Here is a 27,307-nt window from a genome sequence, read left to right as displayed (position 1 = left end):
TCTTCCCCTGTATGATTGAGAGCGCAGACACTACAGTCCATTCCCAGGGCACCATTCTGAGCCTTGCCTGCCCCAGCCTTGCTGCCTGTGGTCAACAGTCCCTGCCTGGCTGGAGCACTCAGCATCATCCTGCTGCTGCCCCCTAGCCTGAGAACCCAGGGCCGCATGGGCTGGGGCCATTCCCCTCCTTGGAGGACAGCGCTGGAGACAGCATTTCCGTAGGGCATTGAGGATGGCTGGTAGAGCAGCAGGGAGCTTTTCCTTGGCACCTGATAGCTGTCATGTGCGGGTGCTGCCCCAAGACACCCTGTGTGCAGGGACAATGCCCTGCAAGGACATGCAGCCAGTGGATCCAAACACCCTGACCCTGTGGACCAAAGGACATGGCTCTGAGCCAGGCAGGGAGCCAGGGCCAGTGCTGCTTGGGGAGAGATCAAGGGCAGACATCAAGGCCAGAGGTCAGGCCATGAGACCATCAGGAATGCAGGACAGCACCAGCACAGAGCAGAGAGAAGTCTGTGTGTGGGTACTGCCATCTGCAGATGACTGCATACAGAGACAGGAGCTTGGCCACCCCACAAGGTAGTCCCCTGAAAGGTGCTCAGGGCTCCATGTTCTCAGGTCTTCAGGACCTTTTGTCCATGGAGGAGATGGGCCACAAGGTCTTTGGAGCTTCTAGACCAGGGAGGGGTTGGGCCTTGGGCATCAGGCCCTGGGTCCTTGGAGGATTTTTGCCACTGTGTCTCCGGGACTGTGCTGTCTCGTGGTACACTGCTGGATCTCTCTCTTGCTGGCTTCTTGGGGTTTCCATGGCCATGCCAAACAGAAGAGCAGTCGTGAAGCTCCCCCAGGGCACTCACCCAGGGGCAGCAGGAGGGAAAATGCAGGAGACCCAGGTCAGGGCTTTGACCCACCCATGGGTCCCGCCACTGTGCCCCTCCAAGTTGGGACAAACTCTGCTGCAGGACAGGGACTTGGAGATGCTCCTTGTGTGGGCTGTGGGCAAACCATGCACAATTCTTTGTGAGGAGTCTAGGGTGACTGCATCCCTCCTTCCCCAGGGACCTAGTAAAAGCCTAGCTCCCCTCAATTCTGGGCATCTCTGTTACCTGTAGCCCTGTCCGCCCACCCAGCAACCCTCTCACAAACCAATCACCCTCACCAGAGCATGGAGCTGGGCACACAGGGCCTCTCCACCACCACATCACCAGGCATCCTTTGTCCTCCTCCACCTCAGCAGTGTTTTGCCCAGAAGTTTGGGGAATAATGCTGCTTTGTGTTGGACAAGGGGAGCTTTTGTTAGCCCCAGGCAGCTGCCAAAGGGCCTGCCCTGAGCACAGTCACCCTTGGCAGCACCACTGCAGCTGGGACAGCCAGAGAGGGATTCACTGCTCCTGGCTACACTTGGCCCATGAAGAGCATGGAGAATGAGATGGTTACACAGAGCTGGAGGAAAGGAGAGGGAAGAGGGAGAGAAGGCTGAGGGAGAGCAGGAAGAGGGAGGGACAGGTGGGAAATGGAGAGAACCAGAGGAAAAGGAAAAGGGAGGGAAAGAAGGAGGGGGGAATGGATGAAAGCAAGGCCAGATGGAAAGAGGAAAAGATGGCAGGAAGGAGGAAAGGAAAGAAGAAAGGATGGAAGGAAGGATAGATGGGAGGATAGATGGACAGGTGCAAGAAAATGTGGATAAGAGGAAGGATGGATGAACGGCAGGAAAAAGGATGGATGGAAGAAGAGTGGATGGGATTAAGGAGGAGAGCTGGCCTGGTTCAGTCCTTACTGCTGAAGGCATCCAGCCCTGGGTTCAGAGCTGACAGGACACAGATGTGGCAGCAGGTTGGTCCTTCCAAAAACACCCGTGGACGCCCCAGCACATGCCTGTGGGACAGGTCAGGCAGGAGCAGGGTGGGCAGCGTACAAGAGAAGGGACAGCCGAGGCACCCTGGCACACAGGTCCCGCAGCCACGGGCCAGTCCTTCCTGCTCTGGGGGAGCATCAGGGGCAGAAGCGCGGAGTTGATTTGTGTATGGCTGAGGGGCGGGAGGGCGGCGGCTCGAGGGGAGCGAGGATTTCCCGGCCCCTGGGGCAGCAGCTCCCCTCTGCGCAGTCAGCACCGAGGCCACTGTTGCCGGGATGAGCCGGGCCCGGGCCGCGCTGGGCCGGGGCTGCCGTGCGGGCGCAGCGGGCGGATTCGGCGGCGCCTTTAAGGGGCGGCAGCGGCGGGCCGGGGGTGGTGCTGGTGCAGCGCAGGGTCGGGGCGGGTGCGGCGGAGCCAGGCCTGGGCCGAGGCCGCTTCGCATCCTCGCAACCTACGGCAAGCAGTAGACGCCGGCTGGGAGGGGATGGCGGTGGGCGGCGGGTGACCCCGGAGCTGAGCGCGACGCGGCCCTTTGGCGGGGCCGGCCCGACCCGACCATGGGCTTCCTGCATCAGCTCCATCTTCTGCTCTGGAAGAACGTGACACTGAAGCGGCGCAGCCCGGTGAGCGGGGACGGGGGGGGGGGGCCTGCAGCCCCGAGGGGCGAGGCCAGGCCCCGCGCGAAGGTGATGCCAGAGGGTCCCCCCAGTCCCTCGGCCCGGCGGTGTCCGCCTGCCTCGGGCCGCCCGTGCACGAATCCTCCGGCCCGGCGCCCCCGGGCCTCTGTGTGGCAGCAACAGTTGGGGCTCTCCCGCTTCGCTGTCGTGTCGGTGAGGCCACCCGGTCCCGGGGGCCGCAGGAGGAGGGGGGCTGGATGTCGCCTCCTCGGGGTGGGATCGCTCCCCAAGCCCCGATACCCACCGGGTATAAATAGATTCTCAGTCCATATGTGGGTCGGAGCCGCCTATCTTCCGTGGGCTGGAGAACAGGCAACTTCGTGGGGTTGGGGGCCGGGGGGCTGGTGTGTGTCCCTCCCGGGCTGGCAGAAGGGACAAGATGGCATCGACCGTGCTGGGGCCTCGGGGCCACTGCCACCCTGTCGCAGGCTCCCTGTGTGGGGTCATCCCTCGGCCCCCCGGGATCCTGCGCTGTGGGCCGGGGGTGGGTGCGCGGCCCGAGGGAGCCGGTTATTTTTTGCGGATGGGGGAGGGGAACGAGCTGCTGCTCGCAAGCTGGCATCGCTTTTCTTTTCCCTTCCCAATTATCCCGCAGGCCCGATCCTGCTGTTCCTCATCGGCAGCCACCAGCCCCAGACCCCGTGTCCCGGTAACCGGAGCAGCAGAGGCTCCTGTGACAGGAGCAGGGATGAGCCTGGCGCTGCAGGCAGATTTCCCTGGACTGACAGCCCCGGTGCCCCCAAAATGGATGAGGGGGATGATGCTGTTTGGCTGAGTCATCTCCCCTCTTTACCCTTAGCAGAGTTGCACGGCCACGGCAGGGGCTGTGCCGGACCCTTGCCTGCAAGGATGAGCAGCCTGGCACGGCTGGGCCCTGGCACACACCGGCTGACCTGGCCTTGGCTTCCATGGCCATTGGGTTACAGAGTGGGGGTGCACACAGCTTTTGGGGACCCATTTCTCCGTGACCCTCCTTACCAGCCCCGTGGGCAGTGTGGGGGTGCAGCACAGGAAGCTGTGGCCAGAGGAGGAGGATGAGGAGCCCAGGCCGCATCACCTCCATCTCTGTGGACTGTTGCTGGAGTGCCACTGCTTCAGGCAGGGAGGCAGGGTATGGAGCAGCCCCTCCTTGCCCACCCAGCGATGCTGCGAGTGCAGTGGACCAGCTGGGAGCCAGGATGAGAGCTGGTCCCAGTGCCGCGGGTGCTCATGGATGGATCTGATGCAGTCCCTAGGACAGCTGTGCCCTGTGTATGTCACCTCCTTCCTTGTGCTACTGCTGTGTGTGAATCCCAGAGCCACTTGGTGTCCCTGGTCTGCGCAGGGGCCATCATCCTGCCCGCTCTGTGGGGAGCTCTGCCCTCTCGGAGTAGTGCTGGGCTGAGCTGCCAGTGGTGACTGGCCAGGGCAGAGCCAGGTCCTGTGTGGTGGCTGTGCCTGGCACTCAGCAGTGGGTTCCCCAGTGCAAGTCTGTCCTGGCAATAGCCGCAGATGAATGTTCCATTATGAGAAACCAGCTCCAATTGGGGTGATCTTACTGCAGCAGCCAGAGGCTGGGGGACTGGAGCAGCTGCTGCCCCTGGTGTTCACCCAGGGGCAGGCAGAGCTGGGGGTTGCTGGGCCTCTCCCAGCCTCAGAGAAGGAGTGTGGGCACAGCAGCTGCCTTTTGGTCCATCCTAGTGCTGCAGGTGCTCCCCTGGCATCAGTCCTTGCCACCATGTGCTCCCCTCCCGGCAGTAGGTGGAGTAGGAAACCCAGTGCTGCAGGGGAGGGTGGGAAGCAGAGACCTCAGGTTTGACTGAGGGCTCTGACAACTGGAGCAGTTCTGTGTTCTGCCTATGAGTGTTGGTGGCCTGGGGGTGTCCCTATTGTCCCTGGCAGCAGGGGCTGTTCAGGAGCAGGATTGCAGTAGGGTACAGCCATGGTTTTGGGACAGACTTTATTCATAGTTTAGACAGACTTTCATATTCATGGGCATTTATTCATTATTAATATTCATTATTTAGGTGAGGACTTGGCCTGGCCACTTATGGGTGGGTGGTGGGTGCAGGGAGACCTGCAGCATGGCCAGGCACTGTCCCTGATCAGTGGCACCTCTGTAAGGCCTTGTTCCCAGCCCATGGTGGCTTTGGACCTTGCCTAGTGTGGCTGAGCTGTTCCAGGGACTGCTCTGGGGTTTGGCCATGATTTTATTCTTCCCAGAGCATAACCCTGGGATGATGGAGGTCTGAGCAGAACAGCATTGGTGGCTCTTGGCGGAGGGAAGCCCGGGCTGTGGGGTCCCCTGGTGGTGCCCATGGCAGCCCTGGGGATTGCTGGCTGTGCCTTGAATCTGGTGGGACAGGAATTGTTAAAGGATGGGCTCTCCCATGACTTTGGTATCTGGTTTAAGCCTATGTTAGATGTAAGATTTAGCAGGTGCTCTCTCAAAAGTCACCACAGGCACAGTTCAGGGTGTTCACCTTCCTGCCCTGGGGCTCTTTGTACCCATTCATTTGGGATGGGCAGGCAGCCACAGTGGAGCTCTCAGTGATGGAAGTGTGCTGCCAGTTTGCTTGGTCCTGGGGAAGGGTTGGTGGGTAAGTCAAGGCTGTTTTGTGGGAATGGTGGGAGTAGTTCTGTGCTGTTCTGGTGCTGCAGCGCACTGATGGGGCTCCTTGTGGCACAGGCCCTGGAATGAGGGAAGGGGTATAGGGAGAGCTGATAGCAGTGTGGTTGTTCTGCTCCATGCAGGATCTGTGCCTTCTGCACTTTGTCCTGAAGATGGAAAACTCTCCATACAGGAGCTGGCAGATCTGTCCTTTTCCCCTGGCTGGTGGCAGAGAGCTGGGGGGAAACTGATGCTGCCAGAAAATGAAAGGCTGAAATTTGGGGTGCTGGGGGGCTGTAGCACTGCCTCTGCTGGGGTGCAGTGTCCCTAGGACTGTGTGTGTGTGTGCCTGTGGCCCTGCCAGCTCCTGCTGGTACTGAATCCTGCAGCAGGAATCAGTTGGGTACTGCCCTGGCTGTGGGTGCTCTTTGCCCTCTCCTTGTCTGCAGCAGGTGTGGGGAGGGGAAGCGCGGGTTTGGCAGGGGTGTGGTGGCCCAGCAGTGTCTCTGTGAGTCCCTGTTGGCATGGCAGCCGGGGCGTACCCATTGTGGAACACCTTCATCCACACTGGCTGCTGGCATGACCCTGTGCTCAGGTTGGGCATCTTGTGCCAGTGGCAGGGTGGCCATGTCCCAGTGCTGTGTGGCCTTTGCAGAGGGCACTGACCATGATGTGCTCTCTTGGCCCAGCACACGGGTGCCTGGCTGACACTGCAGGAATGGGGAGAACCGTGGTGGTGTTCCTGGGTCCTCAGCTCAGGAGAGTTGTTGACAAACCCCAGCAAGAATTTCTCGCTCCTCCAGCCTCCCCAAGGCAGGACCCCAGGTTGCCGTGCCAGGGCTGTTGGGGGTGGGGATGTGTCCATGCTGGAGACAGGGGGTAGTGGGACAGATGGACATAACTGGAAGTGACCAGAGGCAGAGGTGAGGGTGGCCAGGCCTTGGCAGGATGGGAGTTGGCAGCCCCTGGACCTGGCCTTGTGTGTCCCTGTGGGGCAGGTGGCCTTGAGGGAAGCCTCTCAGGCCCCACCTGGGTGGTCAGAGTTCCACTGGAGCTGGGCAGCTTGGCACAGCCTCATGCATTTTGGGGCCTGTTTTGCCCCAGAGCTCTCAATCTCATCTTTCCCAGTGACCACAGCTTTACCTGCCTTTACTTTCTGGCTGTGGGCAAAAGTGGGCATCTAACAGTGATTAAAGTGTGGGACCATGAAAATTTAAAGGTATTTCTGCAGACTTAAAATGCTGTTGGAAAAGTTGGATCCTGCAGGACTTGAGAGCCCAATCCCTCAGGATTCCTGCCGGCCAACACCTATTGCCAGTTCCTGCTGGCACTGTGGGCAGCACTGGCATGAGCAGAGAGGCTGGCATGGAGTAGGCAGCAGCTCCTTCCTCCCATGAGGAGGACAGGCAGACCCTGCCCTGTCCTCTGAGGGGTACGTGCAGGGATTTTGGATGCTGTGTGTGATGCTGCTTCACCTGTGTTGGAGCCAATAAACCCTCTTGCAGGTGCCAGGCTGTGGGCAGGGGGACTGACATGGCAGGTGTGGGGAGCAGGGATGTCGCTGGAGATGCCAGCTTGAGCATCTTAGTATGGGGGTGCCCAGTCCCTGAGTGCCCCTCTCCCACACCATGCTGGCTGGAGGCTGTGGCTTGTGAGCATCAGACGATGCTGGGGGCACACATGAGAGAACTGAGTGGACTTTTGGGTGAGAGCCTTGGACAGGAAGAGCTGTCTCTGCCCGGCCTGGCTTGTCCCCATGAGGACTGCCCCCTGGGCTACTGGGACATGAGTGCTGCCACATCCTGGGGACACTAGTGGAGTTATGCAGTTGTTAGTGACCTGACGGCCGTGTCTGTGCTGACCCTGGTTCCAGCACATCTCCCAGCTGTCCCGGTGGACGCTGGAGAGTGGGCATGGTGGCACCGTTGTGCTGGGCCGGGCTGTTTACTCTGCTCTGTTTGTGTCACTGTCCTGTGGTACTTGTCTGGCCTTTTGACCTGGCTGTGTGGGAGCTGTGTGTCGCAGCAGGCGCTGCTGCCTCCTGCTCAGCCTCCTAGCAGCCTCTCGCTCCCATCTGACAGTGTGGCAGAGGATGGGCACAGGCAGTGAATCGCTGTCCCAGTGCTCCCGGAGGGACATGTGCCTCTGCCAGGGGCCAGCACCCTGCTGTAGCACCCACCCAGCTCTGCCTCCCTGCTGGGGGAGTTGGGCAGGAGCCCACCACCCCTGCCTCCGGCCAAGGACAGGGCTGAACGTGGAGCAAGTTACCCCACTGTCTGTAGGGTGGGAGGTGGACACCCAGCACTTGGGCAAATCTGAACAGCGCCTATGACCTCATCCTGCTCACAAACAACCAGGCTGAAATGAACATGTGGCAGGGGATGTGGAAGAAGAGAATGCCACCCAGGAGCTGTTCCTGGCCCAACAGCCATTGTCACCTGGTACCAGGGCTCCTGGGACCAGTGTCCCACCCTCAGTCCTGCACCTGTGCCCTTGTCAAGAGAGCAGCGGGGGCGGGGGATGGATGACAGAACAGGGCAGACTGGCTGGTGCACTCATGGCCGGCTGCTGGCAGGCACTGGCCCCTCTCCTCTCCTTGGCTCTTTCCTACCTACTGGGGAGCATTTCCTTCTCATCTGCTTGCATCCTGGCCTTTCTTCCTTGCTTCCTCACACAATCCCAAAATGTCCCTCAGTGTCTTGCACCTGCACGTGGGGACCCCACCATCCCCAGGCTGTCCAGGTGTCCTGGCCTGGTGCCTCGCTGGAAGTCTAAGGCTCTGTTGGGCCCCACTGCATGCCAGTGTCCCTGGGGACCAGGGGAGCAGGGTTGGTCCTAGAGGTGCAGCCTGGTAGATAGCCATCAGCTACCATGTCTGCCCATCACCATGCCACTGTGGGTGCCAAAGGTGTGGGACAGCCTGCTGTGACACTGGGATATGTGGGACAGAGGGTGGGGACAAGGGACATGTCTGGGGATGGAGATGAGCAAGAGTCAATGACCTTTGTCAAAAAAATAAATAACAACAAATAGATTCCAATAAGCTGTTGCCACCAAGGACAGTTCCCACACGAGCCTGGTACAGGCCAGCATGGGTGTGTGGGGATGGTTCCCCCAGTGCCTGGGCACAGAGGCCTTGTTGTGTGTCTGGTAAACAGGCAGGGGGTGGGGCAGGGGCCACGGGACAGCAGTGTGTGTCAGGGTGTCCCCTGCTATCCTGCTTTGTGCAGGACCAGTGACACCAGGGACTGTCGCTGGGACGGTGTTATCAGAAAGATGACGCTTCTCAGGCACTGCTCCTGGGGGCATTTTCCATCTCCTCCAGCTTTTCTTCCTCTTCCTTCCAGAGTTCCAAAACCAGGAACTCTGGCATGGCGAGTGCAGCATGGGCAGCACCCATGGGTACAGTTGTGCTCATCCCACAGAAGTAGCACTGTGGCCATTTGCTGGCAGGGATCTGGGTGCAGGGCTCCCTCTGCTTGCTGCCATTTGGAGCTGCTCTCACTTTTTTGACAGAGTGTTGGCAGCCCCTAAGTGAGGCAGCATGGAGGAGACACAGGGCCTGACCCTGTCACCTGTTGGCAGCTGCATCCTTCATATTAAAGTCTGTTCTTGCCTCTCCACGGGCTTGCCCATTGGCACTGGCCACTGGGAGGAGGCCAGTGTGGGTGGTGTCGAAAGCACCTTCCCAGCAGTGGAGCTGGGCCCTGCCATGCCCATGGGTGGCAGCAGTTTCAGGGTCTCAGCAGCTGCCTTGGGTCTGATTTGGCTCTGGATTGAGCCGAAGTTGGCTCACCTCACCCTGTGCCTCAGTTTCCAAGCCTGCAGTGGTTTCCTGCTGCTGGGCAGCGGGGCTGTGCCATTTCTGGGCCCTCCAGTGCAAAGTGGCAGCAGCTGTGCTGGCAGTGTGCCAGCTGCTTGCTCCTGCCCATAGCTGGAGATGCTGATGCCTATCCCCAGGGCCTCTGGGCACAGAGCCTAGCTGGGACTTCTGAGCCACTGTGGCCAGGAATTCCTGGGGATTTGCTGTTATTTGCCATATGCTGCCAGTGGAAATTCCTTGCAGTCAGAACCTTTTGGGAGGGCATGGAACGGGTACCAGGATGGCCCAGTTGTGCCTGGAACTAGTGCCAGGGCCTGGCTGAACTGAACTCTGCTGTTGGACTCAGCTATTGCTCCTTGTGAGATCCAGCAGTGGCACAGGTGCCAAGTGGGCATCATGCTGCTCCAGGCTGTGAGGGCACTAGCCTTCAGAACTAGAGCTCTTCTCCCTGGACAGGTCCAGCTATGGTGGACCTTTATGGCTGAGCTCAAGCCTCAGCAGCCTGTTTGCACTGCTGGAGGAGGTATCCATCCCCTCTGTGTACCCTGCCCTGCAGTGCTCTGGACAGGGTGGTGCAGGCAGGAGGTTGTGGGATGCCCAGGAACCTGTTTGCTGCTGGCTGAGCTGCGACAGAGCCACCAGCCATTTGCAATATGTGGACACAGTGCTGCACTGCACCAATGCCTGGGGACCCCAGTACTGCCTGTGCTTCTCCCAGGTGGCTGTGTTCTGTCCCTAAGCATCCTGTTCCCTCTGCTCTCTGTCATCCCCAGTGGGTACTGGCCTTCGAGATCTTCATCCCCCTGGTGCTCTTCTTCATCCTCCTGGGGCTGCGGCAGAAGAAGCCCACCATCCCTGTGAAGGAAGGTGAGTCCCAACAAGGCGGTGCTTGGGGCAGTCCCACACTTGGGGGCACCCTGAGGCCCTGGGGAGGTGCTCCAGCCTGGGGGCAGGGGGGACCTAGAGAGGCCTTTTGAGGGACATTGCACTGGGCAGGGGCCACAGCCAAGGACTGGTGGAAGTAGCAGAGTCTGTCCCAGCCTGGGGAGGCTCTCCTGGGGGTTGCAGCACCAACCAGCCTGTAGTTGTTATCAGCATGGATGTTTTGCATGGGGAAGGGCAAACTGGATGGTGCTGGAACAGCCACAGTCCCCCTAAGTTGTCGAGGGTCAGCTGGAGTGGCTCTGGAAAGGGCTCCCCAGTGGGGGGGAAAGTGACCTAGAGAAAGCCCTATGCCTGGCCCTGGTGTGCTCAGAGGCCTGGCAGGATGATAAACTGATGGGACTGGAGCTGAGGGCTCTGGGAGAATTCCAGCTGGAGCTTTGGCCTGGGTTGTGGTGACTGCGGGCTGTGCAGCTGGGAGGAGGCAGTGGAGTGAAGCTGTCAGCTCCCAAGGGCCCATCGATGCCCACCTTGGTGGGTGATGTGGTACAGATGGCACAGCAGGGCCAGGAGAGATGCTGGGCACTGGTGGTGACCCCATGTGACGATGGTTTGAGCCTGTGTTTCAGTGTGTCCCGGCGAGGGAGAGCCCAGCTGCTGGTGCCGTCCAGCTGCGGCAGGTGCTGCCGGGGTTCCCGCCTTGGTGCTGACATACACTCTGTGTTGTGTGGTTTTTCATTTGTTTTTTCGTTCTTTTTTGCTCATGTTTTCTTTTTCTTTCCCACCATTTCCCCTGCCCGCCTGCCCTTCATGCCTCAACTGCATGCGCCAGTCTGTAAGTTGGTGGGATGGGTGGGCGCCTCCTCCCATTCCCTTACCAGTGCTGGCCTCATAGTTTGGGGAGGAACAGCTTGGTTTAGATCAACTCACTCTGGCCTAATCTATGCCCCTGTAAACCCCTTGCCTTCCTCCACAGCTGGTGAAGATGAGCTCAGGCAGCATAGTATGGCCCCTGCCTGCTCCTCCCCAGGGACTTGACCAGTCATGATGGTGTACCCCCTTGGTTGATGGTGCTGGGTTCCCAGGTGCTGGGGTCACTGGTGGCCATGTCCCCGGCCTCCTGGGCTGCATAGGGCTCTCCAGCCAGGTGGAAGCTTGTCTTACTCCTTCTTGCTGCCTGCTTCCTGGAGCAAAGTCTGCTTGGTTCTGTCACCCATGTGGTTGCCTGTGGTCACCCAGTCTTGCCCAATCACCAAGGGGTTGGGGCTGGCTCCCACCCTGGCACCGCCACCAGGTCTCTGTCTTGGCCTCTCATGGCTGGGAGAAGCTGGAATGTGGCACTAGAGCCTCAAGGCCAGCAAGATGCCACGCACTGACTTCGTCACCAAACCGTGGCATGGCCACCAGTGTGGGTTCCACCACCCCAAGAGGCTGCTGGCCTATCCTGTGCTGCACCTGTTCCTTGTTTCTGCCAGAAGCTCATCTTCACCAGTGCCCACAGATTGTGGCCTTGTTAACAGCATTGACCTATCTCTAACCACAGGGTCTTTGGCAGGGTGGCGAAAGCAGGGTGCCTGCCTGGCACTGCCCGATGACAACCTGTGGTCCCCATTGGGCAGTGGCATTCTGGGCTTGCCCTGCCCTGGGGAAGGACATGGGAGGGTCCCAGCAGGGATGATGGCTCAGTGCCATTGGAGGGGGTGTGTGTGTGTGGGGGGGGGAGGGTTGCCAGCCCTTTGCTGTTTCTTGTTTCTCTCATCTCTGCACTCCGTGTCTCCATTTCCACCTACCTCCAGCTGCTGCACATTGGGGCAGCTGGGTTGAGGGGCAGGCTGGGGGCTCTGGGAACTGCAGATGACAAATCTATTTTCCCTGTTGTATTTGTCCTTCTTTTCCTCTGGAGATCCACCACTGCCTCTGAGGCTACTAACAGGGGTGACCGGGGGCCTGGAGGAGGTTGGTGGCCATCTTGGGGGCAAGTGGCAGCAATTGGCATTGTCATGGGGCACAAGGAAGCCATCACCCAGGGAAGAGTGGGTGGGGGCAAGAGGGCTGGAGCTGCCTGCAGCCCCACAGAGTCACCAGCCAGGACAACCCTGATGGGAAAGTTGCTGACTTCTGACTGTGGCCGCCAGCCTCCTGTGGGCTCACAGACCCCAGCGTGTGCTTTTCTGAATGGAATGTCTGTTTCTCTGGTGGCCCCTTCCCCCTCCCTGCCTCTTTGCCTCTCCTCCCTGCTGCCCGCGCTTTCCTTGGCCTCTTCTGCCCTCTTACTGGCTCCAGCTTTCTACACGGCGGCCCCGCTCACGTCAGCCGGGATCCTGCCGGTCATGCAGTCCCTGTGCCCTGACGGCCAGCGCGATGAGTTTGGCTTCCTGCAGTACTCCAACTCCACGTGAGTCTTGCCCTCACCAAGCACTTCCTCTCCCACCCCTCATGCTCCCACACAGAGCCCACCCCGTTCCACGCTGACATTGCCACCCTGGGCCTGAGGCAGAAGCTAGCATCTCCCAAAACTGCTTGGGTGCAGAGCATTATGTCCTTGGTGCAGAGGACACCTCAGTCTGTTCTGCTGTGGGCTCCCAGGTGTTCAGTGCTGGGAGGAGGACAGAGGTGGCTCTTGGAGACACCATGAGGTGCTGGGGCTCTCCTCTGAACCCTGGCACGCTGGATTCGGTGCGCAGGCAAGGCAGTGGTGCCCTGTTTGAGACAGCGCTGCTGTCCCCTGCACCTGAGGGGCTCTTTCCCCCAGAGCTCTGGGGAAGGTGTCCCCATCCCTCTGTCCCTGAAGCCAGGGCGGTGCTGGGCTCTCACAGGGTGACACAGATTCTGGAACACCTCAGCGAGGCAGTAGAGCAAAGCAGCCTCTTCGACCCGCAGCATCCAGGACTGGAGGAGGAGCTGGAGTCGCTGCGCCGGCACCTGGAGGCCCTCAGCAGCCCTGAGCCCAGCTCCATGGAGACCCACTTCAGCAGCCAAGCAGGTGGGTTGTGCTCTGCCTGCCCCCACTAACTCTTTGGCAGGGACAGATAGCACCAGCTGGCCCAGCACCCAGCAAAGTGATGGTGTGTGGCAGTGCCCTGCCACTGTCCCATGTCGCTGCATTGGGCAGGGCCAGCTCTGGTGCCATGCCGTGTCCCTCATGCTGGTGGGGTGCTCTGACCTCCCACCTTGTTCCTTGGTAGGGTCCAACTTCACACTGGCATGGGCAGCCAAAGACCAGGCTGAGCTGCGGCGCTTCCTGATGCAGAACCTGTCCCTCCCCAACAGCACAGCTGAGCTGCTCCTGGGCTCCAGCATTAACCTGCAGGAGGTGGGTGACCTCCGGGCTTTGCAGGGGTCTGTGCTACCCTGAGAATGGCACCCAGCTTGGATTTGTCCTACCCTGCCCCCCCATGCCAGGGCCTTGCTGGGCAAGGAGGTGCAGCACTGGTGCTCCACTTTTGGCACACCTGGCAGTTGTGCTCTCATCTTGGTGCAGGTGTACCGGCAGTTTTTTGATTCCTTTCCTTTGGTACCTGATGAGACCCATGAGCGAGACCTGTGGGATGGGTTTGGCCCCAGCAAGAAGATGACACAGCTGGAGGTGAGGAGCGGTGCTGCATGCAGGGGACATGGTAGAGTAAAGCTCATCCTCTTGTCCCCTCCATATCCCACCCCAGGTGATCTGGAGGTGTCTGTCCCAGTAGATGGGCCATGACAGAATATTTTCAGGGGGCAGAGCAGCAGCAGGGATGGCCAGGGTCCATCCTGGTGCTGCCACCAGCTCCCCCAGTTTTATGAGAGACACCAGTACCTATGCCTGGGTTTACCATTGCAGTGGGGGTTGGCGCTGCCTGGGTGGTGGCTGTGGAGGGGGCAGGGGAAATTGTTCCCCCCTTGCGTCTGGCATGCATGGAAACTCTGCTCCCTGCATCTGCCCATCCTTTTTCTTCCCCGCCCTGTGGAGACCATGGATGCTGTGAGGCTGTTCATGTATGCTCAGGGACACACAAGGAGGGGGACCTAGGGGGAGCCCCCATCCCACCAGCCATCCCCATTCTTCATCTTGCAGAAGAGTCTCCCCAGTGGCTGGAGGAGCCTGCAGGAAGGGCTGGTTCACAGGGTGCTGCGGGACCCAGTGGCAGCCCCACACCGTCCAGCACTGCTCCACATGCTCTCCCAGGCTCTGGGCCTCACCAGCACTGCTGTGGCACCTGCTATCTCTGATAGCCCCCAGGCCTTGGTCACCGAGATGGAGGTGAGCACCTCATGGGACACTCTGGGCTGCTCTGCCAGAGCAGGCACTGCAGCCCTGTCCCTACAACTTCCTGCCCTGTAGAATGTCCTCTTCACCGGGCCAGTGCTGGAGCAGCTGACATGTGAGCAGTACCCAGGGGGCCTGCACCGCCTCCTGCGCGTGTCTCCCAGGCAGCAGCCACTGCTGGCAGCATACCGGGCACTGGCCTGCAATGGCAGCCGAACCATCCGCCAGGAGCGCTTTGCCCAGCTGGCCTCCGAGCTCCAGAAGCAGCTGGACACCCCCAAGATAGTTAGCAGGGTGAGTGCTGGGCAGGTGGGGTAGGCTGGTGGCAGGGATGAAACTTGGAAGGATTTTCAAACTCAGCTGGTGTTGTATTGGGATTGGGAACAGTTCAATGGCCCGGCTTCCCTTGGTCACCCCCTTCTCTGACATGAGTACCCCCCTCCCACCTGGCTCCATAGTAAGATCTCAGGTGATTTCCCCTCTAGCACTTGCTTGGACACTGCCTATTGGATGGGACTGGGTGTCCCCAGCATCTTCCTAGGTGTCCTTAGGAAGCCAGCTTCTCTCCCCAGGACCAGCAAAGCCCTTGCTGGCACAGCTCAAGCCTGACTTTGAGGTCCCACTCCTTGTCCCACCCAAGCTCGATGTGTCCTTTGTAGGAACAGAGGACCACCCTTCCTGTCTTGAGTTGTATCTCGTGTCCTCACGCAAGTCCCTGCCAGCATTTGCCACCATAGGCACAGATGCACAGCAATGAGTCCAGGGCCCTAACCTTGGCACAGCTCCAACCCTTTAACCAAGAAAGTGGAGTTGCTACTCCTTGAGGTCCTCATTGGTCCCTTCCTAAAGGCAGGAAGACCCTGTTGTCCTAGCAATGAGTAACTCCTTGTCCACGCATACTCACAGCTGAAGCTGGAGGAAGTGAACAGCACAGCCACTCAGCATCGGCTCCGTGCCCTCCTCGAGGACTTGGTGGAGATGGAGAAGGTTCTCCAAGACATGAACATCCTCTCAGCACTGGCTAAGTTGCTGCCCAGAGGAGCCTGTGCCAGCAAGGCCGTGCCACCCATGGCCAACAGCACCAGCTGGGCCACCACCAATGCCACGGCTGGCAATGCCACGGCAGAGGAGGAAGAGGGCGCCGGGGAGAGCCCATCTGGCATTGACAACCCGCAGGGGCAGTTCTCAGCATTTGTGCAGCTCTGGGCAGGGCTGCAGCCCATCCTTTGCGGCAACAACCGGTAGGAGCACTGGGGGATGGCTCCAGGTTCTCCTTGCTGTGCTGTCACCCCTTGCTGAGCAGGCAGGATGAGTGCTGTACTGCAGCCTTGTCCTGCAGCCAAGGATGCTCTCTGTGTTGGGTAGCACTACGCAGGGACTGGAGTCAGTTTGAAGGCCTGTCACGGGCAGGGGTGGGTGCTGCCTTCAGCAAGGGGTGCTGAGCCTGAAGCAGAGTAGAAAGCCTGAGCTCCCTTTGCAGGACCATCGAGCCTGAGGCATTGAAGCAGGGCAACATGAGCTCACTGGGCTTCACCAGCAAGGAGCAGCGAAACTTGGGCCTCCTTGTGCATCTGATGACCAGCAACCCCAAAATCCTGTATGCACCTGTGGGCACCGAAGTTGACAAGGTCATCCTGAAGGTGAGGATGCATAGGTTGGGACCCCTGTCGTTCTTCTCCCACCATCCTGCTCTGCAGATGGGCTGTGTGGCAGGGAAGAGGTTGACTGCCAGACACAGGGAGCTCCCACAGGCTGTGGGAGGTGGGCAGGTATCTCCATGACTGCTAGTCATCCCAGAGAGTGGGAAGCCCCTGCCTCTGCCCACTGTATGACTTTCTGCCTGGCCCCCAGGCCAACGAGACCTTCGCCTTTGTGGGCAATGTCACCCACTACGCCAAGGCATGGCTGAACATCTCCCCTGAGATCCGAGCCTACCTGGAGGAGGGCAGGCTGCAGAGGCGCATCCACTGGCTCCAGCAGGTAGGATAGTGGGGTGAGGATGAACCTGCCTGGGATTTACTACCCTGGCAGTGGAGAAGGGGTTGTCCACTCCCCAGAGACCGTGTAACTTCTTCATGGGGTACTCCCTAGTATTCACCTTCTCTTGTGGAGACTAATCTGGATTCCTGCACAGTGTGCACGCTGCTCCTCATCCCCAGGAGGAGCTTTGGGTCCTGCCTGTGTCTGTGGGGGTGGACAGTGACCTGAGAGGCAAGGCATACCCCAACTTCTCCCTCCCATGTCTTCCTCTCTGTCTCAGTTGACTGCTGACCTCCACAAGCACCCAGAGATTCTGAATGTCTCTGACAGTGATGTTCTTCACAACTTTCTCAATGGCAACTTCTCCCTGCCCAATGCCAGCATCCTGCTCCAGCAGCTGGATACCATTGACAATGCTGCCTGCGGCTGGGTCCGCTTCATGGCCAAGGTGAGGTGGAGCACATCTGTGGGAAGGTTGAACCACCAACAGCCAGCCTCTGTTGGGCTGAAGAGGGTCAGATCCGCTGAGACCTTTTTAAGAGCATGGGACAGGACCTCTAGGGAAGGTGGTGGTTCCTGCAGTGTCCAGAGCTTTGGGATAGATGTCTAGGGTGGAGGTGCTCACACACTGTTGATTTCAGGGACTGGAGTTGGCTTTGGGTGGTGCATGCTGTACTGTCTGCAGGCTCTGTATGCTAGACACATCCAGGGCCTTGGGATCTCACTAGCCTGCTGGAGCATGTCCAGAGAAGGGCAGTGGAACCAGGGAACGTTTTGGAGCACAAGTCTGATGAGGCGGGACTGAGAGCTCAGGGAGCTCAGCCTGGAGAACGGGAAGCTCAGGAGGGATCTTCTAAGTCTCTGCAATACCTAGAAGGGTGTTGCAGCCAGGTGGGGGCTGGTCTTTTCTCCCATGTGACAGGACAACAGGAAACAGCCTAACATTTGTAGCAGGGCAGGTTTAGGTTGGATTTTACAGAAAATTTCTTCACTGAAAGAGTGGTTAGCACTGGGACAGTCTGACCAGAGCGGTGGTACTACCCCTGTGTTCAGAAAATGTATGAATTTCACACTTGGGGGTGTGGTTTAGTGCTGGGCTTGATAGTGTTTGGGTTAATGGACTCAATGATCTTGGAGGGCTTTTCCAGTCTTAGTGATTCTACGATTCTCCTCTGACTAGGTCAGCGTGGACATCTTCAAAGGCTTCCCAGATGAGGAGAGCATTGTCAACTACACGCTGAACCAGGCCTATCAGGACAATGTCACGGTCTTTGCCAGTATGTCCCTGGGAACCAGCTGTTCTCAGGGTCCCCGAAGCTTTGCCCTTCTCCAGCTGTGCCCTGAAGCCACTGGCTTCAGGATGTGGGTCCCTTGGTGCACATGTTGGGTGGATGAGGTGGTGCCAATATAGTGCCCATCCTCTGCCCCAGGCTGCTGTCCTGGCTCTCCTACTGACATGGCCTGCTGTCTGTGTGCCTTTGTATCCCATGGATGTCCACATCCCCAGCCATGCCACCCGTCTCATCCATGGCAACGCTCGCGGTACCCTCCCCATCCCTGCCTGTTGCCATGGGCTGGCTGATGTGGCTGGCCCCTGTGGACTCCCTGCTTCTTCTGCTGCCCACAGGTGTCATTTTCCAGACCAACAGGGATGGCTCGTTGCCTCCCCATGTCATGTACAAGATCCGGCAGAATTCCAGCTTCACAGAGAAGACCAACGAGATCCGGCGGGCATACTGGCGGCCTGGCCCCAACACCGGCGGCCGCTTCTACTTCCTCTATGGCTTTGTCTGGATCCAGGGTAAGTGTCAGTGCTCTGCCACAGCTGCCCATGGCCTTGGCCTTTCTGCGCTCAGCCTGGCCTCTCCTTCTCTTCCACAGACATGATGGAGCGTGCCCTTATCAACACATTTGTTGGCCACGATGTGGTGGAGCCTGGCAACTATGTACAGATGTTCCCGTACCCGTGTTATACCCGGGATGAGTGAGTAACACTCACCTGCAGGACCTTCCTTCTTCCACTTTGCAGGCCAAGATACTTTAGCTGGGAAAAGAGAACAAGTTTGGGGGCCAGAATGAGATTGGTGACCCTGGGAGTGATGGGCAGCCAGTTAAGTCCAATTCCTTGGACTACCAGGCTCAGGAAGGCACGGGAAAGTAAAGAAATGGCACATGGATCTGTTGGCAATTATGGATTACAGTGGTCTGGAGGCAGCACCTGTAGAAGTCCCAGAGCCACCAACACTCCTGGGCAGGAGGTTGAAGAGAGCCCCATCCACACCAGGGTAGCTACGGCCCTGGGTGGAGCCTGTGGCTACTACTTGCCTGCAAAGGCTGCCGGCCATGACACTGGATTGTCCTGTGGACTCACTGGAGAAGTTCTTTCTTAGGGCACTAAGGAGGAGCAGGGTTAGAGACTAGTTGTCCCGAAGCAGTGGGAGAGCCCCTCCAAGGCCCCTTGCCCCAGGGTCTCTGCAGGTCTCTGTGGCAGTGCCATCATCCAGTTCTCCCCTCTCTTCTTCTACCCCATCAGCTTTCTCTTTGTCATCGAGCACATGATGCCTCTCTGCATGGTGATCTCCTGGGTCTACTCAGTGGCCATGATGATCCAGCACATCGTGACAGAGAAGGAGCATCGCCTGAAAGAGGTAGGGATGGTGGAAGGGATTCTTGGGGAGGAGTGGGCATATCTGCGCCCTACATTCTGTGCTGTGTCCCTGGTCACCTTCCTTGTATTTCTGGGTTACATGAACTAGGGCAAGTGCAGATCCAAAATCCCTGGGCAGAGCTGGTCCTTCTGAGTGTCCCCAGCATGAGATGATCCCTGGCCAGCCCTGGAGGGAACTGAGCTCCTTGGTACCCCAATAGAGGGTGCTGTGTCCTGCCCCTTGGTGCTACCCCTTGCCTTCCTAGCCCAGCGAGAATAGAAGCAGGGGTTCACAGGGTTGGGGACAGTCCTGCTGAGTAGTTTTGGCCTCACAGGTGATGAAGATGATGGGCCTGAACAATGCGGTGCACTGGGTGGCTTGGTTCATCACTGGCTTTGTCCAGCTCTCCATCTCGGTCACAGCACTCACTGCCATTCTCAAGTACGGCAAGGTCCTGATGCATAGCGACGTCCTCATCATATGGCTCTTCCTTGCCATCTATGCTGTGGCCACCATCATGTTCTGGTGAGCTGCCTGCTCTGTGCTGGGCAGTAAAGGGGCATGGGCAGTGCCACATTCTTGTGCCATGGAGCGAGGGTGCTGGAAGCTGTGTGGGCAAGGGCCAGTGGAGGGGCACAAGTCCCTCTAAGCCACTGATTCGGGGAGCCAGTTTATTGCCTCAACACCACCAAAACTAGATGGTGTGGGGAAAGTCCTGGTGGGGTGGGATCCAAGGAAATGCTGTCCTTCCCGCAGCTTTCTGGTGTCGGTGCTCTACTCCAAGGCCAAGCTGGCCTCTGCCTGTGGTGGCATCATCTACTTCCTCAGCTACGTGCCCTACATGTATGTGGCCATCCGGGAGGAGGTAGCCCATGACAAGATCACAGCCTTTGAGAAGTGCATTGCGGTGAGTTGGCTGCAGCAGCTGGGGACACACTTGGTCCCAGGTTTGCCTCAGGTACCTCATGTCCAGTACAAAGCCACCAAACTGTCACCAAGCCCTAGGCAAGCCATTGCCTGTATGAACCAACTCCTTGTGGGGCTTTGGAGGTATCTCCAGAAGGTTTGGTGCCTCTCAGGTCCAGGAGCATTTCCATGGGGTTGGGTGGGGCAGCACTAGGTAGGAATTCACCCAAACCTGTTCTTCTGGAGTTGGCTTGCGGTTCCTGCTGACCTCCCATTCCCTTCCCTCTACCTCTTCACAGTCTCTCATGTCCACCACCGCCTTTGGGTTGGGCTCCAAGTACTTTGCACTGTATGAGGTGGCTGGCGTGGGTATCCAGTGGCACACCTTCAGCCAGTCACCTGTGGAAGGAGATGACTTCAACCTCCTGCTGTCCATGATGATGCTGGTCGTGGATGCCATGGTGTATGGGGTGCTCACGTGGTACATCGAGGCTGTGCACCCGGGTACGTGTGGGCAGAGGGGCATGAGGGCCCCCCAGACCTTACAGGAGCCTCTTTGCTGGGGGACACCTCCCACATGTTCTTATCTGCTGGTGTCAGCCAGGTGTCTCAATTCAGGGGCTGGCTGTAGCAAAGCCAGATGTCCGCAGCTGAGATACCAATCTCCTTTATCCCGGCCCTTGTGGAAGCATCTCAGTTGCTCCTTGATTTTTTCGTTGTAAAGCTGAAGCATGAGCCAACCCAACCTGAATCCCAAGGGAATTTGTTTCCTGGCACAGCCCACAGAGCTACCCTGAGCCCAGTCAGCTGGAGTGTTCACAGCCCCCACCCTGCCGTGGTGACCTGACCTGGGAAAACTCCCAAGCCCTTGCCCATGCCAAGCTCTGACCCAGTCCTCAGCAGCTTCTGCATGGGCCTGGGTGTAGGGTTGGCCCTGACTCCCTGGGGCTGTGGTTGCAGGCATGTTCGGCCTGCCACGGCCCTGGTACTTCCCTTTCCAGAAGTCTTACTGGCTGGGCAATGGGCGCGTGGAGACCTGGGAGTGGACCTGGCCATGGTCACGCAACACCCGCCTCAGCATCATGGAGGAGGATCAGGCCTGTGCCATGGAGAGCCGGAGGCTGGGTGAGGGCAGCTGCGGGTGGCAGTGGGTGGCACAAGGGGGACCCTGACTCTGCCGCAGGGTCTTGCCTTGGCCATGGACCCCTGTGCTCTTGTCAGGGCAGGATACTGGACCAAACACTGTGGCCTCTCTGGGAGCTGCCACTGTGGTGTGGGAGGGGGAAAATTGGCAAGAAGCAGAGGGGAAGGGACCACAGGCCAGCATAGCCACCATGGGATGGAGGAGGGTTGATTCATTCCTGGGGAACTCCACTCAAGGCCTGGTTTCCCTGCCCTCCCCTGGCTCCTCACCATCCTACTGTCACAGCAGAGGAGACAAGGGGCATCGAGGAGGAGCCAACCCACCTCCCCTTGGTCGTCTGCATTGACAAGCTCACCAAAGTCTACAAGACAGACAAGAAGCTGGCGCTAAACAAGCTGAGCCTCAACCTCTACGAGAACCAGGTTGTGTCCTTCCTGGGGCACAATGGTGCAGGCAAGACCACCACCATGTGAGTGCCTGTCCAGGCAGAGAGAGTCCATGTTCCTCTGGCCAGCTGCAGGGTGTGAGGCAGGGGCCTGTGGCTGCTGGTACCATGCCCAGAGGGCAGCAGTGTGGGTGTGGGGCTGGCACAAACATGGGACAGGACTAGACTCGTGGCGCTGTGCTGATACTGCTCTGCCTGGGGCCCAGCAGGTGCTCCCAGAGGTGTTGGGACTGGGGCCAGACTAGGGCCTGTATGAGCTCCCTCACACTGTTGCCTTTCTCCATCCATCCAGGTCCATCCTCACTGGCTTGTTCCCTCCAACATCGGGCTCTGCTACCATCTATGGCCATGATATCCGTACGGAGATGGACAAGATCCGGAAGAACTTGGGCATGTGTCCCCAGCATAACGTGCTCTTTGACAGGCTGACGGTGGAGGAGCATCTCTGGTTCTACTCGCAGCTCAAGAGCATGGCAGAGGAGGAGATCCGCAAGGAGATGGACAAGTAGGCACTCTCCAGCTCCTTTGTCTTCCTCCATGCCTTTGGCATGAGTGAGTCTCCTTCCTGCTGGCTGTGCTATGGGGGGCAATCTGGTGGCAGTGGTTTCCCATGGAGCAGCTCCACCAGCTGTTTTCCCACCCTTGGGGTGTCAGGCTGTGGAAGTGAGCAGAAGATTCCCATAGCCTGACTGCAGCTGGGCAGTCCCAGCAGCTGAAGGCTGCAGATACCATGTGGGGAAGAGCCATTACATACCCCCCACAGGCACTGGGCACCAGCACAGCCCCCACAGCATTCCTGGTGCTTCTGCCCTCTCCCCAGGATGATTGAGGACCTGGAACTTTCCAATAAACGGCACTGCCAGGTGCAGACTCTCTCAGGTGGCATGAAGAGGAAGCTGTCAGTGGCCATTGCCTTTGTGGGTGGGTCGCGAGCTGTTATCTTGGATGAGCCCACAGCTGGTGTGGACCCATATGCCCGAAGGGCCATCTGGGACCTCATCCTCAAGTACAAGCCAGGTGAGCAGAGCTGGGCAGAGCCTAGCATGCTCCTCTGTGGCAGCCATGGCCCCTGTGCTGAGGCTTTGTGCTGCCGTCAGGGAGGACCATATTGCTCTCCACACACCACATGGATGAGGCTGACCTGCTGGGGGACCGCATTGCCATCATCTCCCATGGCAAGCTCAAGTGCTGTGGTTCTCCATTGTTCCTCAAGAGCACCTATGGTGATGGCTACAAGTTGACAGTGGTGAAGAAGCAGTCGGACACCAGGAATGGCACAGGTCTGGGGAGCAGTGGGACCCTTTGTTAAAGGAGTAGATGGCACCCGCCTTCTTCAGCCCAGGAAAGGAGAGGTCAACACCCAAGTGTTCCCATCCTGAGTCTCCTTAGGCCACATGGAGGGCAGAAGGGATGGGGCAGGGGTGTAGGAGGCCCCATTGCTCAGCATTAGTTTTTCCCAACTGAGTCCTTGGCCAGACCTTACACAGCAGTGGCATTTTTCTCCAGGTGCTGGTTCTCTTGAGCCTGTGGGTTGCCCTGTGCGTTGAGATGTCCAGTGTGGGCCACATTGCAGAAGACCGTCCCCAGGCCAGTCAGGGTGACAGGGAAGGTCCTATGGCACTGGGGAGTAGGGGAGATGTGGGGGGTCTTGGAGGGAGGCCTGGTGTGAGCTGACTGATGGGTACTGTCTCTCTGCTTCAGAGACAGGCCACAGCCCCCTGAGCCACTCCTCTGTCAGCCCCTGCTCTGAGCCTCGTGTCTCCCAGTTCATCAAGAAGTATGTGGCTTCCTGCCTCCTCATCTCAGACACCAACACAGAGCTCTCCTACATCCTGCCCAGTGAGGCTGTCAAGAAGGGCTGCTTTGAGAGGCTCTTCCAGGTACCTGCAGGGGCTGGCAGAGTTGGCAGGCACGGGGCTGTGGCACTGTGGACATCTGCCCTCCTCACACAGCACTTTGCTCCCACAGCACTTGGAGCAGAGCCTGGAAGAGCTAGACCTCACCAGTTTTGGGTTGATGGACACCACGCTGGAGGAAGTCTTCCTGAAGGTGTCTGAGGAGGATCAGTCTCTGGAGAACAGTGACGCCGGTACGGGTGTTTGGGGGGGCACAAGGTACTGCGGGGCTAGTGAGGGGCTCTGTGATCTTGCTGGGCTTGGTGGCTGCAGGAATCTCCTATCCCAGGTGAAGGAGAGATTTCCAGCAGAGCCTATCTTGGCCAAAGGCAGCCAGCCTCTGCTCCACTCTGGCTTTACTCTCACCTGGACTAGTGGCTAGCTCTGGTGTCCTCAGCACAGGTCTCCAGAGGACAACATGGAGACTGGAGATGCTCTGAGGGCTGGCACACCTCTGCCATGGAGCCAGGCTGGAAGAGCTGCAGGTGTTGACCAGGAGAAGAGAAGGCTCCAGGGAGAGCTTATGGCACCTTCTAGTGCCTAAAGGAGGCTTGAAAAAATTGGAGAGAGGGATTTTAAATGGACAGATAGTGTTAAAACAAGGGGGGCATGGTTTTAAACGAAAAGAGAAGTTTAGATTAGATGTTAGAAGGAAATTCTCCCCTGTGAGGGTGGTGAGGCCCTGGCACAGGTAATGCAGAAGAGCTATGGGTGCACCATCCCTGGAAGTGTTCAACGCCAGGTTGGATGGGGCTTGGAGCAACTTGGTCTAGTAAAAGGTCTCCCTGCACTTGGCAAGGGGCTGGAATGAGATGGGGTCCCTTCCAACCTGAACCAATCTGTGATTCTGTGGTACAATCCATTCCCAGTCTGTGCTGTGCTGCAGCGTAGAGTAGCCTGGCTGGTGGCAACCCACATTTTTTCTTCCAGACATGAAGGACTCCAAGGATGCCCTGCAACCACCTGCCTCTGAGCTGGGCCCAAAGTCTGAAGCCAATGGGGAGTCCCTGGCTGAAGCAGCCATGCCAGAGAAACCCGAGGTGGAGCTCAGCAACCTGGTGACCTGCTCCAAGCTGGCGCAGTCGCAAGCATCCCTGCGCTCAGCGTCCTCGGTGGGCTCCGTGCGTGGTGATGAAGGTGGGGCTTATTCTGAATTCTTTGGGGATTACGTGCCCCTGTTCGATAACCGGCAGGACCCCGATAACATCAGTCTGCAAGGTTGGTGCTGCTGGTGCCTGGCCAGTGGCAGGGGCCGGGGGTGGCACTTAGCTGGGATGTGGAGGGTTCGCCCCGGGTGGGCAAAGCTGACCCGGTCCCTCAGGGTATCTGGTTGTGACTGAGATGGGTGGCTGTGACTGCTGGGATGAGAGCCCATGGGGAGGGGGCTGATGGGGCATCCAGCAACACAGCAACCAGAGAGCCACAGCCTGGGTGGGAGGGCTGGGAACAGGCTCTTTCCATGAGTTTGCACCCCATGCTGGTAGGGTGTGCCATGACGGTCTTATGCCAAGGCGTGAAGCCAGTGAGCGCAGCCAGTGTTGGCTCTGCCTCTGCCTCCTGTGGGTCTCCAGTGCCACCTTGCAGACTTGCCCCACTAACATGGCCTCTTCCCACCTGTCACCAGTTGGGGTTCTCCTCTTGGTCCTTGGGCACAGAATCACCTTCCAGGTGATGGCTTCACCAGTCATACCCTGCCCCAGCTGCAAGGCTCTCCCCGCATGGATGGTGGGATTGCTGTATAGAGAGGGTGCAATCAGGTGCCTTGAAGTTATTGCTGTAGTCAGAGATCCTGTTCTGGGTTATCTCACAACTCATGTGACTAATTTAGGGATGTGCCACCTCTTCCTTCCACCAGGGGTGTGGGAGGCAGAGGTGAGATAGTGCTGTGACAGAGCTCCCACTGTCTCATTGGGACTCCCACCTGTGTCTTGTCCCTTGTTCCTGTGTGTGCTGACCCCCCACCAGCTGGCAGAGCTGATGGGAAAATGGAGGAGTCCTAGAAAAAAGCACCAAATTAGGTTGTTTTTTTTTTTAAACTATTGTCTAAATTTTCCTTTTGGGGCCAAGAGGAACCTGCCAGCCAGATACCATGCTCCTGACTGCACTGCTGCTGTGGCTTGGTGGCAGACTTGGGGTTGGGTGCTGCTCTTACCCTTGGGGTGGTTGAGCTGGGCTGGATATCTGGCTCAGCTTCCTGGGAGCCCAGGCAGGTGTGGGAGTAACTGTGCCAGAGGGCTGATGTTCCCCTCCGTCCCAGAGCAAGAAGCAGAGGTGGAAGCAGAGGATCGTGACCTGGCAGGTCGGGGAAGCTTCAAGCTGGAAGGCTCGTGGCTGAAGCTGCGCCAGTTCCATGGGCTGATCGTCAAACGCTTCCACTGCGCCAAGCGCAACACCAAGGCCCTCTTCTCGCAGATCCTGCTGCCCGCCTTTTTCGTCTGCGTGGCCATGACTGTGGCGCTCTCTGTGCCCGAAATAGGTGCGTGCAAGCCACCTACCTACCTGCATGCTGGGCGACCTGTTCTGCCTCTTCCAGTGTGGCCACTGGCTGCAGGAGGACAAGGCCAGGACAGTCTCCCTGTGTGCAGTGCTGCTGTGGGTATGAGCAGCTTCCTGTCCTTGTCCCCACAGGTGACCTGCCACCCCTCATCCTCTCGCCATCCCAATACCACAACTACACTCAGCCCAAGGGTAACTTCATTCCTTACGCCAATGAGGAGCGGCGTGAGTACCGGTGAGAGCTGCGCTGCTGGTGACCAGCACCCTGTGCCCAAGGCCCCTCCATGGGACTGTAAGGGGGGCAAGTGGGGAGGGCAGCCCACAGAAGGCCTAGTGCCAGGGCTGGCTCAGGCCTGGAGCAGAGTCTGGCTGGTGCCATGTCCCCTGATAGAAAACAATCTCTGTCCTGGACAGCGTGTCTCCAGGAGATGTGTGAGCCCTGACACTGTGATTAGCAGCTCAGTCATGCCAGGCATAGGCTGTGTGTGCCCATGATCAGTGCCAAGGCCTCAGGGAGGTTCCAGAAGAAGATAGCCGTGGTGCTGAGATCTGTTTCCTACACCTTGCTTCTGCAGCATTAGGCTGTCTCCTGATGCCAGCCCTCAGCAGCTGGTGAACACTTTCCATCTTCCTTCTGGTGTGGGGGCCACCTGCGTGCTCAAGACACCCTTTAACAACACGCTGGACCAACCCATGCAGACCCTCAACCTCAATAGCAATGAGTCCAAAATGCTGGCAGCCAAGTACTTTGATGCCATGTGCATCGACTCCTTCACCCAGGGCCTTCCACTTTCCAACTTTGTGCCACCACCTCCATCCCCGGCTCCCTCTGACTACCCCATGTCAGTGGATGAGGACCTGCTCCATGCCTGGAACTCCACAACTTTCTCCACTCTTAAAGGTATTACCTATGCTGGGTGCTCTTGTGTCTGGGATTTGTCTCCAGCAGGGAGACAATGCCTCTCCTCACAGAAGTGGCTCCAGGGACCTCTGGGAGTACCTGTTAGTCTGGCCTGGCCACGCAGCAGAGCTCTGTTGGGCAGAAAATGTGGCTTTGACCCTGGAACGCTGTCCCCATTGAGCCCCAGCCATGCCAGTAGAGCCCCTTGGATGGTGACACTGTCACAAAGCCCCTTGGCCAGCCTTGCGTCAGCTTTGCTGGATGTGGTCCCCAGCCCTTTCTTTCTCCACCCTTGTCTCATGGCCCATCTCTGAATCTCTGTCCCCCCAAAGCTTTTTGTACATTCATCTCTTGGTCACCAGGACCCTGCCTGCCCAACCACCCCACCCTCATGCTGTCCCCAGCAGCTGGGGCAGGCAGGAGCCTGGCTGTGAGCCCCCCCTTCTGCTCCTCAGGGACCGTGACCTCAGCCCCTGCCCTGCCCCACATCATCCATGAGCCCATCAAGTGCACCTGCTCCATGCAGGGGACTGGCTTCTCCTGCCCTAGTGGCGTGGGGGGCCATCCCCCACAGATGAAGGTGGTGACAGGAGACATCCTGACAGACATCACAGGGCGCAACGTCTCTGAGTATCTTCTCTACACCTCGGACCGCTTCCGGCTGCACAGGCAAGAGGGGAGGCCGGGAGGGTCTGTCCTGCACCACAGAGCAGGGATGAGAACCAGGGGTCTGGAGACACCTGCCCCAGGGTGCTGGCTGGATTCAGCAACATGCTCAAGCATGGTTCCACCCCTGGAGGTGGGGGGCAGCCAGTT

The 27,307-nt window shown here is 58.6% G+C and overlaps 1 protein-coding gene across 5 annotated transcripts in view; it reads left to right on the top strand.

Moving 5' to 3' along the window:
* Positions 1–1,595: 1,595 nt before the first annotated feature.
* ABCA2 (ATP binding cassette subfamily A member 2) overlaps positions 1,596–27,307 on the top strand; it is a 35,048-nt gene continuing 9,336 nt past the window's right edge. The window contains exons 1-31 of one of the 5 annotated variants that reach the window (XM_063174592.1): positions 1,596–1,836; positions 9,722–9,815; positions 12,114–12,225; positions 12,647–12,813; positions 13,016–13,143; positions 13,312–13,416; positions 13,885–14,070; positions 14,152–14,370; positions 14,983–15,317; positions 15,557–15,716; positions 15,928–16,056; positions 16,337–16,504; positions 17,237–17,333; positions 17,684–17,857; positions 17,938–18,040; positions 18,590–18,704; positions 19,039–19,229; positions 19,461–19,611; positions 19,910–20,114; positions 20,571–20,735; positions 21,040–21,223; positions 21,492–21,704; positions 22,020–22,216; positions 22,297–22,479; positions 22,901–23,079; positions 23,168–23,288; positions 24,025–24,312; positions 25,352–25,570; positions 25,723–25,825; positions 26,166–26,491; positions 26,947–27,160. In XM_063174592.1, coding sequence (XP_063030662.1) covers positions 1,663–1,836; positions 9,722–9,815; positions 12,114–12,225; positions 12,647–12,813; positions 13,016–13,143; positions 13,312–13,416; positions 13,885–14,070; positions 14,152–14,370; positions 14,983–15,317; positions 15,557–15,716; positions 15,928–16,056; positions 16,337–16,504; positions 17,237–17,333; positions 17,684–17,857; positions 17,938–18,040; positions 18,590–18,704; positions 19,039–19,229; positions 19,461–19,611; positions 19,910–20,114; positions 20,571–20,735; positions 21,040–21,223; positions 21,492–21,704; positions 22,020–22,216; positions 22,297–22,479; positions 22,901–23,079; positions 23,168–23,288; positions 24,025–24,312; positions 25,352–25,570; positions 25,723–25,825; positions 26,166–26,491; positions 26,947–27,160 — 5,405 coding nt within the window. In that variant the 5' untranslated portion in view covers positions 1,596–1,662. Of the gene's footprint in view, positions 1,837–2,336; positions 2,482–9,721; positions 9,816–12,113; positions 12,226–12,646; positions 12,814–13,015; positions 13,144–13,311; positions 13,417–13,884; positions 14,071–14,151; positions 14,371–14,982; positions 15,318–15,556; positions 15,717–15,927; positions 16,057–16,336; positions 16,505–17,236; positions 17,334–17,683; positions 17,858–17,937; positions 18,041–18,589; positions 18,705–19,038; positions 19,230–19,460; positions 19,612–19,909; positions 20,115–20,570; positions 20,736–21,039; positions 21,224–21,491; positions 21,705–22,019; positions 22,217–22,296; positions 22,480–22,900; positions 23,080–23,167; positions 23,289–24,024; positions 24,313–25,351; positions 25,571–25,722; positions 25,826–26,165; positions 26,492–26,946; positions 27,161–27,307 lie in introns of those variants that run through there. The other 4 variants (XM_063174593.1, XM_063174594.1, XM_063174597.1 and 1 more) reach the window with 4 other exon arrangements.

The sequence above is a fragment of the Melospiza melodia genome, chromosome 22 (genome assembly GCF_035770615.1).
Source record: "Melospiza melodia melodia isolate bMelMel2 chromosome 22, bMelMel2.pri, whole genome shotgun sequence".
Lineage (NCBI taxonomy): Eukaryota > Metazoa > Chordata > Aves > Passeriformes > Passerellidae > Melospiza > Melospiza melodia.
This window is presented reverse-complemented; position numbering and strand designations above follow the sequence as displayed.